The 16510-nt window shown below is 48.5% G+C and overlaps 5 protein-coding genes across 5 annotated transcripts; 3 read left to right on the top strand and 2 right to left on the bottom strand.

The window, feature by feature from the left end:
- Positions 1 to 114: 114 nt before the first annotated feature.
- On the top strand, positions 115 to 1273 carry F4812DRAFT_106113 (uncharacterized protein). Its single transcript, XM_047929311.1, has 2 exons — positions 115 to 484; positions 621 to 1273. The coding sequence occupies exons 1-2, from the start codon at positions 397 to 399 to the stop codon at positions 1091 to 1093; spliced, it is 561 nt and encodes a 186-aa protein (XP_047787989.1). The 5' UTR covers positions 115 to 396; the 3' UTR covers positions 1094 to 1273.
- A 64-nt stretch (positions 1274 to 1337) lies between these two features.
- Positions 1338 to 4104, bottom strand: F4812DRAFT_106004 (uncharacterized protein). The gene is made up of 6 exons (XM_047929310.1): positions 3818 to 4104; positions 3397 to 3764; positions 2950 to 3328; positions 2569 to 2894; positions 2431 to 2517; positions 1338 to 2372 (listed from the first exon to the last, which is right to left on the bottom strand). Exons 1-6 carry the CDS (start codon positions 3933 to 3935, stop codon positions 1548 to 1550), a joined length of 2103 nt encoding a protein of 700 aa, XP_047787990.1. The 5' UTR covers positions 3936 to 4104; the 3' UTR covers positions 1338 to 1547.
- A 4021-nt stretch (positions 4105 to 8125) lies between these two features.
- On the top strand, positions 8126 to 9078 carry F4812DRAFT_437050 (uncharacterized protein). Its single transcript, XM_047934896.1, has 2 exons — positions 8126 to 8610; positions 8698 to 9078. The coding sequence occupies exons 1-2, from the start codon at positions 8469 to 8471 to the stop codon at positions 9036 to 9038; spliced, it is 483 nt and encodes a 160-aa protein (XP_047787991.1). The 5' UTR covers positions 8126 to 8468; the 3' UTR covers positions 9039 to 9078.
- A 317-nt stretch (positions 9079 to 9395) lies between these two features.
- F4812DRAFT_106213 (family 10 xylanase) lies at positions 9396 to 11422 on the bottom strand. The gene is made up of 4 exons (XM_047929314.1): positions 10584 to 11422; positions 10323 to 10486; positions 9883 to 10159; positions 9396 to 9772 (listed from the first exon to the last, which is right to left on the bottom strand). The coding sequence occupies exons 1-4, from the start codon at positions 11031 to 11033 to the stop codon at positions 9680 to 9682; spliced, it is 984 nt and encodes a 327-aa protein (XP_047787992.1). The 5' UTR covers positions 11034 to 11422; the 3' UTR covers positions 9396 to 9679.
- A 2791-nt stretch (positions 11423 to 14213) lies between these two features.
- F4812DRAFT_452191 (MFS general substrate transporter) lies at positions 14214 to 16297 on the top strand (the record flags this gene model as incomplete). The annotated part of the gene is made up of 2 exons (XM_047936315.1): positions 14214 to 14349; positions 14604 to 16297. 2 exons carry the CDS (start codon positions 14214 to 14216, stop codon positions 16295 to 16297), a joined length of 1830 nt encoding a protein of 609 aa, XP_047787993.1.
- Positions 16298 to 16510: the final 213 nt, after the last annotated feature.

The raw sequence follows: 16510 nt of genomic DNA on the forward strand, positions 1-16510 counted from the left end.
AGATCAAACACTAAGAGGTCTAATGATATTCCAGCGTAGTGTAGAAAAAATAAAGTTGTATACCTATTATGTGAACACGTAATGACCCCGTATCGTGATACCAAACTCTTCGCCGTTGTCCACGGAGATAGAGTTATAGTTTAGCTGACCCGAGACGGTAATATTATTGCCTTCGTCAGCCTCAGTATTTTGCGGTTGTAACTTTCAATGGTGCTGGTTGACTAGAATGGCTCTAACGGAGGAGAGGTCCAAAGCCATAATCGAAAAGAATATAAGTACTCCCTACTGCCCTCCCCTTTTCTGTGTTCATTTTCATCATCAGTCAAAACAACAACAGCTTTCTTGACATCTCTTTCTTCAAAGACAAAAAAAGCAAACAAACCGTTATTATTCACAATGAAGTTCACTCAAGTCGCTCTAGGCGTAGCTGCCCTCATGGGCGTTACCAGCGCCGCCAAATCTTACATTGACCTTAGCAACGGACGTAAGTGAACTAACCTCTTCCCTCTTCCCTCTTCCCTCTAACTGCAAGGAGACGAAATAGGCATGGAATATACTTTTTTCTTTTCTTTTCTTTTTCTATCTTCTCTTCGAGTCGCTAACCCAACTCTTTCAACAAGTATACACCATCCCCGTTGTCAACGGCAGCCTCGACTTCGAGAGCGCCGTGCGCGACTGGGACGGAGTCACGGAGCTCAACAAGACAGACAAGCTCGCCGCGCGCCGTCCCCCGGGGCCCTGCGAGCCGCAGTTCCCGACGCGCAAGACGCTGTGCCGGTCGCGCATGATCAAGCGCGCCGAGTACCTGAGGGCGTACGCCAAGTTCATCGACTGGATCGAGAGCGGGCCCGACGGGGGCTGGATCCCCAAGGGCAGCTGCAAGTCGCTGCTGTGGGGCAACGCGGTGGTGAGCGCGTGCTCGACTGGCGGCGTCAACCCGACCTGCCGCGCCGAGCTCGAGGAGGCCATGCGCGAGGTCGACTCCATCTGCTCCGCCGAGCAGGGCGGCGACATCGTCATCCGCCACTGGGCCAAGAGCTACGGCCGCCACAACGTCCGCGATGGCGACAACCTCGACGGCGGCGACAACTAAGCTTTCAAGCGTGCGGGGGGAAACACGGGATGTGAGCCCACCGCCGCTGTGAAGAGAGATTAGGTGCAAGGGGGGGTGATTGATTTTGAAGTTTGAGTTTGGGACCCCGCGCACCGCACGGTTTAGCTAGGTAGCTAATCCGTGTCCGTAACAATGTTTGATTGGTTTACGATGGCCAAAGCAAGTTCGCGTTATCTTCATAAATACCTACCTATTAGATAGATTTGATGAATGCTGTAATTCTTATATGTCTCGGTCGTGATGGTGTATCTCATCAAGCAATCAAGCTAAGGGAGCTCGTTCTCGCACGCATGTCTTGAATCTCGAAAACCGTAACCGCGCAATAAAACCCGTGGTCCATGAATTACACAATTGTATACAAAACTATTGCTCTAAGCTCGTATATTCTACTGCAACCCCCTATGTGCATCTACCCCATCTTAAACGCCTTTTATCAGCTCGATAAATCTACCTTAGCCAGTTTCACAACAGGGAGATGCGCCATGTGTATCTTGGCGCTCCCGAACGGCACGAAACGGGCGCTGAAAGGCTTTCCGGTGACCTTGGGCACCAGGGGAGGATCTGCCGCGGTATCGAATGCAAGAGGCCAGTCTATCTCGACAGCGGCTACGCGAAGCTCAACAGGCGGCGCGCCAAGATCCCAGATCGGATCCGCTAAGGTCGACACATCAGCCTGCACAACTTTTATCTGCGATGGGTCGATAGCAATGTTCCATATGCTCGCAGGTTCGATGACGTGGTCGTGCGTATGAGATGTAGTACTTGTACTTGGTACAGTATCACCGCTGAACGCAACCACAGGTACCTCCGATACGTTGGCATCAATGTGAAGACTGTAGAGTAGCGACCCGTAGTATATCGCCGCGGTATTGTTGGCTCTTGTGACTACTCGCGGCTCTGTCTTAAGATTAACGTTGACAAAGCTGATGCCTTTGCTAACTTCGATCTTCTGAAGCCCCTTGTCCGATGGCGAGATCGGCCTAGATTTACCAGAAGGCCCTACGATAGTACTCGATTTATCTGCCCAGCCTGGAATCCGAACGTAGAACGTAAAATCAGATGACGCCGTAATCGAGTATTTTATACCCAGGCCAAAAGGATAGTTAGTGTCGGCCTGTATGCTTACGCGGTTATGGCCCAACGAAGTGCTGATACTTCCGGGAATTAGTAGAACGTGAGCAATTCCCCCGTCCGTAAGCGTAAAGGAATTAGCAAGGAATTTAGGATACGCCTGCGGGTGATTAACCGTACAGCAGGGCTATCAAAAAGTTTAGTAGCGCGTCGCTTTAATGGACAGTAGGAGAAGTAAGACTGACATAGTTGGGCTCCAAGCCGAACACGTTACCGTGAACTCCAACGTTTACCCACATATCGGGATTCACCGATAAAGCACGCGACCATGGCTACAGAACCGTCATTAGTCTTTATCCAAAACTTGCGAGTTTTCATCTTACCTGGTTCTCCTGCTGTACATATTGATGTGACCACCAATCTGGGAAGATCGAGCTTGGCAGAGCATTGAATGCAACCTGCTCTGCCCAATCTGCCAAGTCGTTATCGCCGAGATACTGGTAGATGTATGCCATGGAGAAGGTCATCTCTGCAGCAGTGCAGAGTTCTGCCCCTCTTATTGGGTTGAGATCTGTAATGAATTCGTCGCCGATAATTGTTCCGGCTAAAGACTTGTGATATTGCGCCAATAAATCTACCGCGGTTCTCGTCTGCGTCTTAAGCGCTTCGTCGTGCGTCATTCGGTATATCGCCAATGGGTACCGAAGTCCTAAGCCGTATCAGCCAACCTCTACTTAAGCATCAATGCCGAACTAAAGCTATACCTTCTGCCATATTAACGCCATGGTTGAACAACTCCTTGAAAGGTTCATTCCTAGGAGTATAAGTAACTTCTGGGTACACTCCTTTGACCCAGAAAGTCCTCCAATCGCTACTAGCGTTGGCGCTTCCTTCGATCATAAGCTCCATGGTTTCCCAAATTATCTGCGAATTGTTCCGAGGATGCTGCTCATAGAGCCATTGCAGCGGAATGTGCATCTCATGAGCTCGCATAGCACCGAAACCATCTCCGTCGAAATCCTGGCCATCTCTCTGTATAAGACCGCTAAAATTATCCTTTAGCATGCTGTGAGCAAGCTGGATATAGTGATGCATAGCATCTACAATTCTGTCTGTTTGCTGGGGATCTGCTTGGGCATATTGCTATGATAAATTAGCCGGTCTGCTCCCCAAGAGAGTCGGGACTATAATCCATCCCAGCCAACGCCTACCATGAGCCCTAACAGAAAGTAACAACGCGCCCATAAACCTCGAGACTCGGGAGTGGTCTCGGGTCCGAGCCAGCCGTCTTCCTGCTGATGGTCGAGGACATAATCCAGGTAAGAATAAACTTGTCCCTTGAGCCTCGGATCATCCAGTCCAAAGGCAAGAGGTACGAGACCGTTGAACCAATATGGAGACGACTCGTGAAGCACCGAGTACTCGGTCGAGCCGCCTATCCACATAGAGTCATGAACGAAGCGGTAGAAATCAAACAAGTTACCGGCAAGTCCATTAGCCTCTAATTGCAACTGGTCTCTAAACCATCCTCGCGGCTTGATAGTACCGAGCGGGAACGACTGATGTATTGGCTGCACAACTAGGTAGTTCTTAGTTAGCTTCATGTAGATGGTAAACAGAGAGCCACCTTACGGCTTGACTTGTCTCTGCTCTCTAAGTCATTTTCTATGAGCGAGTCGCGAGGTAGCGCAGAGCTAGGTGCGATGAGAAGAAAAGCGGTAACCGCTTTTGCTATAAACGAGGTAGCCATCTGTATAAGAGCATTCGAGAGGACATGAGCGATCTGAAGGAGACACACAAACAAGGCAGAACGACAAATCTTTTAATTAAGCAACAAGTTAAGGAAGAAGGACTTCTCTATATAGTAAAATGGCCATCGGGGAAGTAAAAACACGATTATGATATTAACGACAATGCAAACTTGCTGATGTAATATAGAGAAAAGCAAGAAGAATGCGGCGCGTACATAGTATATCCACAGAAATGCACGTATACCTATTACTACCTACCTCCTACCTAAGGTACTGTATAATGGATGTTAGGTATGTTGGGTACCTACACGGATTCTCTCATCTGCCCCCGCCCCCGCCCCGGATGGAAGGACTTGGTCATTCCAGTGACGAATCCATTAAGAACAAAGGGAAATCGCGTAGTTGTCCGTCCTACTGCCATGTCTAGTATCGGTAGGCAGTTTCCAGTTTCCAATTTCCAATGTCCAATTTCCGATCTCCAGTCTCCTGCATTATGTCTCCTGCATGTCTCCTGCACTTTCCTCCAAGTCAGGCGCGTGTGCAGGGTTGTAGTTGATAAAGGTTACCTGATGTTGGCAGGTACCTTACATTACATACCTGTAGTATCACGGGGTCGTACCGGCATACAGGGTACCTTTCTCCAAATTCTTTTTAGCAGGTTCTCTTGCCCGTCCCTTGCTGCAGCTTTGTTAGCTTTCCCGTTCGGGTCCTTAGCGTGTACCCGTGACGGAGTCACCAAGTAAAAATTAATTACTTTAAAGGGAAACTTCACGTTTGCGCTTTGGGAAATGGAAATTAGAAGAATTCCGAGTCGCCGTCACCTACCTAATCGCACTTAGGAATAATTCCCCCTGAAGATCAAAAGTTCTCTCAATACACTCTATTAGTATATCTTTGCTACACAACACTTATTCATACTTAAATCACAATACGCGATTACACCGCATCTCATATAAATACATAATTTCCTTTACCACATCCGCGATTGGTGTACATTAATCTCCACAATCTCCACGGATACAAGTCTCCAAGACCCGACGTGTTGGACACTTCATCAATGACGGAAGGACGGTTCATTGTTCAAGACAACAAAGAAAAGTTAACGCTGACCCTGACCCCTCTTCCCCCACACACACAATTAAATCCTCTTCCCCACACGGCTCCACGAGGCGGTCAGGGGGTAAGAGTCCGGGGTGACGGGTGACAGGTGGTTGGTCACAAAAGCTAAAGGTGTAAAGTCGTCTAGCCCCGGCACTGGGATTGGCTGAGATCGCGGGGAACTGACAGGTATGGGGAAAACGAAAAGTTGGGGGAGATTCATTGACCTTGGCCGGGATGCCCAATATGATACCTACCTACCCGACTAGATGGTTTAGATCCTCGAGATCTAGTTATACTAAACGAGCTCGTGAGGTCGACATCCAGCAGAACTAATCTATAAGCTTCTACTCTTTATATTAGACTTGGGAAAAGTGTCCCAGGGAGGATTACCCCATACACAGGTAGGTTAGGAGGTACGTAAAGGTCCGACTAATATCATTCCGTATTACTCCCGAGCTTGGCTTTAAACTTAGGCGCCGTGACGTAGGCTCATTTGATGCCTCCGGTCTACCGACATTAAAAAAAAAACAAAGAAACAAAAAAAACACCGCTTAACTCGACAAATCATTATACAGGACATCACATGCCCACTTACAATCATCTTCTACCTTCCTCCTTAGGAAAAAAGAAACTGATCAAGAATAGGCAATCGGTTTGTCACTTTCTCTTGCTTGCTGCCACGCTGTATGCGCGCTTATCTTGGTCCTCTTTCACCGCTGAGTTCCTTGACTTACACGTGCTATAGCACACCATTCCCGTATCAACCTTGCTTTCTTCGTTCCTTTAATTTAGGGCAGCATCTTTTCTATCTCCCTCTCCGTACAGACCAGACTAAACTAGACGCTGCTGAACATGTTGGCCGCTATACAAACGTTGCAGGCTGAGTCTTGTATTTTCTGCCTGTTATCGAAAAGGAGACCGACACTGAAACCACTGCATACTGCATACTGCACGAACCGTGTCGATACGATATGAGACTACGTCTAATTATATTTTTAGCTGCATGTAATCTTAGATACCGAAATATTGGGGGCTACTCCATAAACCTTATACTTCCCAACCAGCCACATAGTCAAGTTAAGCGCCATCAATCTCGCATGCAAGACAATCTGCTAAGACTCTTACATGTATGTAGTGCGACTAAGACACGATTCCAAGTTACTCAATAGGGCCCGGTGAAACTGAGATATTTAAAAAGGTACTATTGACTCCGCTAGGGTTGACGGCTGTATACAAAGCTCACAAACTACCGATACCACATAACAAGCTTGTGGCATGATAGAGAGCAAACTTATAGTATATGACGTTAGTGAGCACTAATACGACCAAGTATGTTTTGCACAGACACAAGGCAGAAGCCGCGATATGCAAATGCACGTCATTCCCTCTCGCGCAATGACACGTCCTGTCAAATGAGTATGCCCCCTTTAATTGGCATAGGCTAACTCTTCCTTGAATTTGGTGGCAATCTAGAAATACCCAGGAATCTGTTGAGATGGCTCATTCGCATAGGACTTGGTCAATACCCAATGATACTAGGTTTCCTCAATGTCTTTGCTGATTATGAATTGCCATCGAAGACTGTAACGTTAAGGAGCAATGTCAACCAAGCCCGTCGCGTAAGAGCGAAATTTACCGCCGGGCTAAGAAGCATTCTACACCACGAGAGTCCACCAGCCTCGAAATATTGCCAACTTTTAAGACATGAGGTTAATATAATTTAAGACCTCAGTCTGAGCCTACTATCGCGCCCCTGGTCGCATGCGGTGGCAGAAACAACCAGACGACAAATCATACGACCTGTACCCGATTGTAACAAGAGTTGCTCAGCTTGTTCGAATAGTATAGGTCAATGAGACGCACTCATAATTCATAGCAGGTAGTGTCAGCGTCACTTCTTTTGATTTGCTGATACGTTTAGCAGTCCTAAGAATGTCTGAGTCCTGACCTCCACCGCATTGTCAATAAATCCTACGCTTTAGAAATCAGCAGTAATGGAAACCGTTCATAGAGCTCACAAGCGGTCCAAGACTCTAGAAAAGCCTAGAAGTTCCATGAGATAGGAATTTCCATTTTTGAGGGATTAGATAACCAGCAATAAGAAGTAGGAAATCGTCAAACATCCTGAGGTCAAACCACGAGATGATCATTCCCATGCGATTTTATTACATGGGCTTGACGTTGCACTTCGGGACTTATGCTAACAAATATCAGAAGTAACTACCTACCTACCTACCTAACCTAAGGTTAACCAATAAAGACTCAATCGTAGAATATTGGCTAGTTCTCAGCGTGCAACTAAATTCACTTTGCCAACTGACAAAGCTCAGCGTATCCTCGTCCCAACCTAGGGGTCTCAATAACCGCATTACTTAATGTTATCCGTTTGTTGTCACATCATCGCCGTTGTTCAACTTATCTTTGCCCCAAGCTTGCGGAGCTGGGGGATAAGGCCACCATTTATCTTGGCGCTCGCCAGCTACCCCTGCGGGGGTCAACGATGGACCAGTGACAGCTTGCCATCTTATCGATGGATGAGAAGCTGGAATTACGTCAGGTAACTTTTGATAGTCTATGATAGATAGATAGGAACCTATTCTACCAAGATGTCAAGCACAGCTGAAATACCTTACTCAGGGACTGGATGGAGGAGGGGGGGAGGGAAACAGGAACAATTGGTAGTATCTCTCACATAATTGTCACCAAGTGCTCTTCTAGAAAACAATTCGACGGCATATCATTGGTCGGTAATAATCTCCTTCCCCAGCTTAGCTGCTTAGGTGCTTTCCCAGGGCAATGGTGGCTGGATCCGATGATGCTGATACGATTTTTAGGTGTTGATAGGACATGGCATGGGCCAGGGATATAAAAAATACAAGTCAGATGACGGGAAGGGCGAGCCGGAAGGGCTTTACCGGTAAAAAGAAAAGGACATTGCGGCTAGGTATCAGGGAGGGAGCCTCGTTCGCATATGTGTATTGTACAACGTATTATGTACAGCATCTTCTTCCGTCCTTCCCAATTCCAATTGAAAGTTGAAAGTCGTTTCCCCCAACTTCACACTCATAAATAATACATAATACAGGTATGTAATTATTTCCCAACGAAGCGGACATAGGAGAAGAGCGACCTGAGTCATTATAACGTATCAATCGGGCATAACCCCTCATCCATCTTCCCTTCCCTTCCCTGTAATACAAATCTATGTGATTTGCGACGATGGGCTGGAGGGTGATTCTTCAATAAACAAAGACAAAAGACATTGTCATTGTCATCCCGTTTCCCAATCTCTTACCGCTTACCTCTTACCTAACTTCCAATTCCTAAAAATAGCATTAACTAAGGTCAAGTACCTTAGGTTAGGTACTTAGTTACCTAGATAAGAAGACTCGAAAACGTATCGCAAATCCCATTCCATCTAGAATCCAACGATGGCCACGCCCGAAGTATCCCACGGCCGCGGCGGCGCCGGCAACATCACCCCGGACAACACCAAGTACGTGGACGGGGAAATCGTGCGGCAAGGCCCGGAAGGCAGCCACGGGGACGGCGCATTCAGCACCGGTCGAGGAGGTAACCTACTACCTACTACCTACCCTACCTACCTACCTAGGTACTCTATAAGGTCTTTTTTAACTAACAACCCCCCCCAAAAAACAGGAGCAGCCAACATCGCCGACGCCTCCCAGCCCCCCTCCGCGATGCGCGCGGACCGCGAGGTCGTCCCCGAGGAAGCCACGCGGCCCTCGACCGACGGCGAGAGCTTCCACGTGGGGCGGGGCGGCGCCGCCAACGTGCACCTGTCGGAGCAGGACAAGCAGAAGAAGCTGGAAAAGCACCAACACCAGCAGCAGAACCAGCAGCAGCAGCCACAGCAACATGGTAATGCCGCGACCAACAAGGTCACCGATGCCCCGCCCGCGACGACGCCGGGCGCCCCGCCGAATCTGAGCTTGGCGGATAAGCTGAAGCATAAGATCTTTGGGGTTTTTAAGAAATAGGAGAGGAGGAAGGGAAGGAGGAAGGGAAGAGGAGGTAGGAGGCAAGAGGGAGGAGGGAGGAAGGGAAGAGGAGGTAGGAGGCAAGAGGGAGGAGGGAGGAGGTAGAGGGTTTAGATGGATGGGGGAGTTGGGGTGGTTGGCAAGGAATAAGTGAGGCTAGACAGACAAGTACCGTTTACCTTACGCTGGGGATGGTTTGAGGAGAGGAGAGGATAGGGGAGGGGAGGGGAGAGGGACACAGCTCCGTGGTTCTTTGATATTCTAGGCTAGTCCCGATTTTCTACTTGATTTTTAATGATATCCCGTTTTCCCAATACCAGGTCACCTAACCTACCTAGCCTAATACCTTCCATAAGATCTGATCACCTCCTCGTCTCGGTACAATACGCTAGGTGACGACATTCAAATCTCCTAAACGCGTCACGGCAAGTAATATATTACTTCGAGTACGATCACGTCTCTAAAACAGTCTGAGGATATACAATATCTTATATATATATCAGATCTTCCAATAATATATACAATTAAAACCGCTCTGCATTTTCTCCCGAACCTTAATCCTTCTTTCCCATTTCTACCAAAGCTCCACCGGCACACAGAGCCGCTGAGTACCTACCTAGGTACCTAAGGTAGGTTTCAACTCATTTTAGGGCGTTAACGACGGCGTTGTAAGCGGGCTTGGGTTGGAAGCCGCTGTCGAACAGTAGGGGGCTGGTGCTAGCTCTCCAGGAGTCCTATTGGTATCGCATTTCCAGTCAGCCACATGTCCTATTTTACAAGACTCTCGAAGGAAACCCAACTAGCCCAGGAGGTAGATAGATAGGGAGATAGGGAGGTAACTTACGGGATCCCTCACGCCCCAGACGGTGATACCAACACACTTGGGCTCGTCGAGGCAGGCCTTGGTGACGGCGGCGTAGTCGTTGGCGGGCGCGGTCTGGATGTCGAGCTCGGTGATGGCGACCTCGTTGACGCCCGCGGCCGCGAGCGCCTTGATCGTCGCCGCCGCCTGGCCCGCGAGCCCCGTCGACAGGTGCGCCTGCGACCCGATGCCGTCAATCGGCACGCCCGCCGCGATCCACTTCTTGACGTGGTCCACCATGCCCCGGGTGACCTTGGCGCTAGGGAACGTAACGGAGTCAGTTAAAATGTCCTATCGGGCAAGCGAAGAAGCATGCGCTTCAAGAACGGCACATAATAAAGAAGAAGAAGAAGAGGAGGAGGAAGAGGAAGAAAAGGGGGGTGGGGAGCAGGGGTAAACAGAAATGGGATACGACTACGTACTAGCTCGGCTGGTCGAGGTTGTAGTCGTTAATATACAGCTTCGCGTTGGGGTCGGCCTTGCGAGCAGCTTCGAAAGCGATGCGGACGAAGTCCTCGCCCAAGACGTTGGAGAAGACCGACTGGCGCAGAGAGCCGTCCTCGTTGAAGATCTCGTTCACGACGTCCTGCGCAGGAGAAACGAGCGAGTTAGTTCACCATTCGATCCATCATAATAATAACAATAATAATAATAGTATCTCAACAAGAAAGAGGTAGACGAACCCAAGCGTAAATCTTGCCCTTGTACCGCGTCACCAGGGTCGTCACGTGGTTCTGGAGCACCTGGGTGAGCTTCGCCTTGTCGCGGATGTTCTGGACCCAGCCGGGCAGCTGCGAGTGCCAGCAGAGGGTGTGGCCGCGGATGGTCTTGTTGTTGGCCGTCGCCCAGTCGACGAGGTAGTCGGCGCCCTGGAAGTTGAAGCGCCCCTCCTGGGGCTCCGTGGCGTCCCACTTCATGCTGTTCTCCGGCGTCACCTGCCCGAAGTCCGCCTTGATGACATCCGCCGTCTTCCCGGACGACAGCCGGTTCTGGTCCGCGCACGTCCCGTAGTACAGCTTCCCCTTGGCCTTGATCAGCTGGTCGATGCTCTGGGCCGCCTGGCGGCCTGCGAGCTCAGCGGGAGCCGCCAGGGCTGCCAGAGGAGCTAGTAGGCATAAGAGAGCAGACTTCATGATTGTCGGTCTTTGTCGGTATAGCGGAGTGCTGGATTTCTTGTCTGCGTGAAGGTAAAGATCGGCTTTCAGATGGCATAACTAACGACGGCATCCCCTAGGTTTTATATAGTTGGCGATCGAAGCAACTACGGAGGATACCAACCGCGGAAGGGTAAGGCTAGACCCAGCTCCGTAGCCCACCTCGGTCCTCCATCTACGTAATTCTTGGTGATTCCACAGCGGTAAAATAGAATGGGTAACACGACGGTTAATTCCCAAGACGGAAATATCGCCTGTCTAGAGCCCCCTTCCCAATCTTCCCCTGCGCCATCCAGACGAGGTTAACGGGAGATCGGTGACAACGGTCCGCCAATATAACAAGAGGCGTTAGCAAATCAAATGGAACGGGTTGTTACTATGTACGATAGAAGTTTCATACGGCTCCGCAAAAGGGAACCTTGTGGGGTATACATCATGCCATTATAGCCTAAAACCGATGCTGGTATCGAGCTATAGATGTGGTTGTTACCTATATATAGTACATGGAGTGTTTATGGACATACCTAGCTATCTATAGAAGAAGTTCGGTATCACAGCTCCGAAATGAGGCTTGAAAATACCTCGCATGATGAGCTTATGTGGATCTTTGAAGACAGTCTTTTGTTGGAGCTTCCTATTAGCGGTTATGAACAACGTACAAGGACACAGAATAAAAACTAAATCCGGAAGATGTACAATACAATAGTCATTATCTCTTCCTAAGTTATTAACAACTAGGTAGCGAATTCAGCAAGTTGCTTCGAAGCACATGAGTATAACTATACTATATAGTCAAGGCTATAGTATCCGGGGATATGCAAAGGAACCTACATAAATGTCGACTAACACGTGGTATATAGAGTGGCATGTTAAGCGAAACGGTGAAATGTTCCCCGTTCGATATAGGCTAAAGGAGGCTACTTATATCCTTGAGACCGTGCGGGCATTGGTGGAAAAAATGGAAACCGCAAGTGCAACACTGGGCAGTGAGTTTATATATTTGTTGCTTACGCTGTACCGTAGAAGTAGAAATTAGTTGAGGGGCGATGCTATGATGGCGATTAATCTTGTCTGGGCAGAAGGCTAATAGCTTGTACTATGTAATTCATGGAAATTCATGGAGCATGAAGTCCAAGTAAGGTACTTGTATGGCTGAGACGGATAGCCTCGGGTGAGTTCAGACCGATCTGATCGTGTTAGGATATACCAGGCTGCGGTGTGGTTACACGAAAAGCTCACTTTATATATCGACGTCGGGCTCGTTGGGCATTAGACGAATCTTCTTTTTCTTGTACTTGGATCTGAGCATTCAACTTTATCGTATTTCACATACGTTGCTACGCATGTCTGCTTAATTGTTAGGGAATCCTCCCTCGCGGCACAGTATTGTCTTTGAGAAGATGTCATGGTCATGCAAGGCTTACAGAGCCGGTGAAGACTGGTCTGTGGATATTCTTGATAGCTTCGGCGTCATTCAAAATATACCGGGCGGCGCCAATCAAGTTGCGTTCCTCATTACTCCGAGAGATCATTATACCTTCATACGGATGTGGAGTGAGGAAAATGGTCAAGGGGTGCCAACAACCATGAGTTTCGATCCCAATGCTGGAACGAAGTACGGCGGAAGACAGTCTGTCATGGAATTTAAAAGCTGGTCAATATTCATCAATACTCAACACGCATAGTAAAAGGTGATACTATACGGTGTGGGAACAGAAGAGCTTCAGTTGCTTCGGTAAGAAGGTTGAGGTCTGTCAACCCTGGACAGCCCAAGGAACGATCCCGGCAATTCGCGAATACCTGTGATGATCCAAGATGGATATCTTTCTTTTCATGTTAATGAACGGCGATCATTGAAGGGGGAGAGGAACCAAGCTGCCAAGGTAGTACTGATCTGAGAAGGTGGCCCTATCTTGGGTTTAGGCTCGATCTATTTCAGCGTCCATTAGTTTCTTGCTTGCAGCTCTATTTATCTAAAAGGCGCGAATGCACCCGATATGTCCCATAGGGTTAGTGACGATCCCTACCTTCAGCCTTGCTTCACGTTCCCCCTGCGACGTCATGGCTCGTTGGTTGTGAACCATCATCGGACCACGAAACGAGGGGTAGTGTGTTAGAAAGTAGCTTAGCTTTGGGTAGCTAAGGTAAGGTATGATGCACCTAGGGAAGTCCGTACCAAAGATCCCATTGTTTCTTTATGTACGAGAGGAGGGTTGGTCGTTTTGTCCTCTCTCCATTATTCATTCATAGTCCATCTCGCTCAGTTCTGCTCAGTCCTGACCTAACGAGCTTCATCATCATATGATCGCCATTAGAAAGGTCAAATTATACCTGTGCGAAAAGTCAAAGAGCCACTCGGTTTTCCCCAATCCTTGGCGAAAGCTCAAATAACGGTAGACTATGATATTTTGGTCGCTCCGCCTGTAGATCCTCCGCGCGTAACAGGTCAACAGGCGGAGAGAGAAAAGGCGGTGGTTTTGACCTGAAGTTTGGTACGAAGTTGGAAAAACTCAATATATTGCATCGCAAATATCCAATTACTAACTTGATTTTAAGCTCTCTTGTCATAAGGGATAGACACGAGTAAGTACAATACATGTTTTAAAAATGTTCAAATTATTTTTATTATGGGAAAGTTGAAATTTAAGTTTAAAGCAGCCCAAGTTTCCACCGATTGGTACCCTAAAAGATCCCCAAATTGGGGGAAGGGCCACTTATTGTAACAATACAATACCGCTTACGTACCTTCTGCTGACAGCGGGGGCTTTTTAACGTTAGATCATCGGAAGTTTAAAAAGGCACCCCCCTCTAATTGAGACCTGGTACAGCTGATCTGGTAACTAAAGGGTACCTAAACCACCTAAAGGGTAACTGAAGTTCCAGTGAGACAGTGTGTAGCGCGGTCACTCGTCACGTCACGTCACGTCACGTTCGTTTTGAACGGTGAACCAAAATCCAATCTTTACCGCTCTCGTTCTCTTTACCTCCCCCCTTCCTAGTCCAATAATGGTCCCTCGGAATGAAGAACTGCTTCGGCGCCCGGCTCCCAACTCGCGCTTACTCTCAGTCCAATCCGTCGTCTCTAAATATTCCCTTCGTTCTCACTCTTCTTCCTTCGAAGCTGACGATGAGCGATCGACATCCACTGAGTCTGGCAGAATGACACCCACACCTAGCATCGAGAACGGCTCGCCTGCAGGTCGCTATCATGGCGAAGATACTCGTCCGACTAGTAGCAAGGAGCTTGCTGGTTGGTACATGTATGCATTCGCCGCCGAAACCTACGTAATATGCGGTTAGTAATTTCTACAACACTCTTGATCTTTTTTAATCTTAATTCCTCTGCTTTAACTAGCAGCTCTGGAAAAAGCTCTGGAAATAATGCTGACCCGTCACTAGCCATCTGTGAGTAACTAGCCGGAATCCTTCTGTTCAGTATTTACATACGATAACACCTGTTTGGATGTTCATCATATTCGAAACCAACTCCGCATCGTCATCCCAACTACCCGTGCATAATTTGGATATGAACTTACCGAACCCGAATAGCTTCGTTTATTCCGATTCTGTTGGAGAGCTTGGCTAGGGAAAATGGTGTCCTCTTAAAAGACCGGGAAAGCCCCTGCACGAGGACCTCGGACGGTCCCTGCGTCATTACCGTCGTCGGCGTCGAGATCAATACAGCTAGCTTCGCCATGTATACTTTCAGCATAAGCGTGCTACTCCAGGCATTACTAGTAGTCAGCATTAGCTGCGCCGCTGATCACGGCAACTATCGAAAGCGTCTGTTATTGACGTTCGCGTGGATTGGAAGCTTTTGCGTCATGTGCTACATATTCATCTTCAAAGAGATTTACCTCCTCGGCGCGTTGCTAGCCATCGTCTCCAACACGTCTTTCGGCGCATCCTTCGTTCTGCTAAACTCGTTCCTCCCTCTCCTCGTTCGTCATCACCCCAAGCTATTAGAGTCGGTAGCCGGCGTACCTGAAGAAGATGACGACTTAGAATCGGATACCGCGATCGATCCTCAGTCTAGATCGACGACACCTACCCTCGCCGAGCACTCGCTACCTAATTCGACGACCCCCTTACTCTCGCAACACGAGGGCAACTCCGATGTTCATGATCTGCGACGCGTACCTACTCACGAGGAGCTCACTTCCATCGAGCTTCAGCTGTCCAGTGAGATATCCGCAAAGGGGATTGGAATCGGTTACGGCGCTGCGTTGTTCGTGCAATGCGTTTCCATATTGATCTTAGTGAGCATGCATAGTTCTATTTGGTCGCAACGGGTCGTCCTATTTTTTATCGGGGCATGGTGGGCCATTTTCACGATACCGGCTGCTATATGGCTTAGAGCTAGACCTGGACCCCCCTTGGCGCAGAGCCAATACCGAGGTACCCGCGCTTGGATATCTTACATTGCATATTCGTGGAAGAATCTATTTCGGACGATTAAGCTGGCACGCCGCTTGATCGACGTTGTCTTGTTTTTGGCTAGCTGGTTTCTGATTTCCGATGCCATCGCGACGACATCTTCAACCGCCATATTGTTTGCTAAGACGACGCTGCACATGGAACCTTGGGCGCTAGGGATGATTAATGTTATATCTACGACTACGGGTGTCCTAGGCGCTTTCAGTTGGTCGTTCATCTCCAAGTATTTCAAGTTGCGACCCCACCAGACCGTGTTGAGCTGCATCGCTCTCTTCGAGATTATACCGATATACGGTCTTCTGGGTTATTTGCCTGTTGTTAAGAGATGGGGTGTTTTTGGACTTCAACAGCCGTGGGAAATGTACCCGCTAGCTGCGGTCTACGGAATCGTCCTCGGCGGACTTAGTTCCTACTGCCGGTCACTCTACGGAGAGCTAATACCTCCTGGCTCCGAAGCCGCTTTCTATGCATTATACGCCATTACCGATAAGGGGTCGAGCATATTTGGGCCTGTTATAGTAGGAGCTATCATAGATGCATCGGGCGAAATTCGACCGGCGTTCTGGTTCCTGGCGGTGTTGGTCAGCCTCCCCGCGCCGATTATCTATTTCGTAAACGTCGAACGCGGTAAGTTCGAAGGGGAAAAGCTGGCGGAGGTAATTGAAGGTTTTAAGAGCCAAGATAATATTCATGAGGGTAGTAGATTTGGCAACGGCGTCGAGGGACACGGCATACTTTCTGCTTACGACGCACAGAACGACAGCAACGAGGAGGGCGAGGAGGCTGACGATCATGCGAGATCATAATACCCCGGGATTCATTCAAGGGGGCTTTCTTGGGAGGGTCCATTGCATAGCGACGGCGTTGACACTTGTTTCTTCTTCAGCTTATACAGGGCAAGATTGGACAGGCCTAATACTTAGAAGATATATACCTCCTTGCTCAGTTTTCCTTTAAAGGAAAAAAAACAAAAAAAACAAAAAAACCTGGAGACCTAATTTAATCAAAAATATCAGCTC

This window comes from Daldinia caldariorum, assembly GCF_022478825.1.
Source record: "Daldinia caldariorum strain CBS 122874 unplaced genomic scaffold F4812scaffold_14, whole genome shotgun sequence".
Classification (NCBI taxonomy): domain Eukaryota; kingdom Fungi; phylum Ascomycota; class Sordariomycetes; order Xylariales; family Hypoxylaceae; genus Daldinia; species Daldinia caldariorum.

Bases quoted from the DNA above. Each gene is read 5' to 3' on its own strand.
- F4812DRAFT_106113 (XM_047929311.1), top strand. From the start codon at position 397: ATGAAGTTCACTCAAGTCGCTCTAGGCGTAGCTGCCCTCATGGGCGTT. The intron at 485-620 runs GTAAGTGAACTA...TCTTTCAACAAG, and splicing joins CATTGACCTTAGCAACGGAC to TATACACCATCCCCGTTGTC.
- F4812DRAFT_106213 (XM_047929314.1), bottom strand. From the start codon at position 11,033: ATGAAGTCTGCTCTCTTATGCCTACTAGCTCCTCTGGCAGCCCTGGCG. The intron at 10,487-10,583 runs GTTCGTCTACCT...TCTCCTGCGCAG, and splicing joins AGGGCAAGATTTACGCTTGG to GACGTCGTGAACGAGATCTT. The intron at 10,160-10,322 runs GTACGTAGTCGT...TACGTTCCCTAG, and splicing joins AACCTCGACCAGCCGAGCTA to CGCCAAGGTCACCCGGGGCA.
- F4812DRAFT_437050 (XM_047934896.1), top strand. From the start codon at position 8,469: ATGGCCACGCCCGAAGTATCCCACGGCCGCGGCGGCGCCGGCAACATC. The intron at 8,611-8,697 runs GTAACCTACTAC...CCCAAAAAACAG, and splicing joins ATTCAGCACCGGTCGAGGAG to GAGCAGCCAACATCGCCGAC.
- F4812DRAFT_106004 (XM_047929310.1), bottom strand. From the start codon at position 3,935: ATGGCTACCTCGTTTATAGCAAAAGCGGTTACCGCTTTTCTTCTCATC. The intron at 2,518-2,568 runs GTAAGATGAAAA...ACGGTTCTGTAG, and splicing joins ATGTACAGCAGGAGAACCAG to CCATGGTCGCGTGCTTTATC. The intron at 2,373-2,430 runs GTCAGTCTTACT...ACTTTTTGATAG, and splicing joins TCGGCTTGGAGCCCAACTAT to CCCTGCTGTACGGTTAATCA.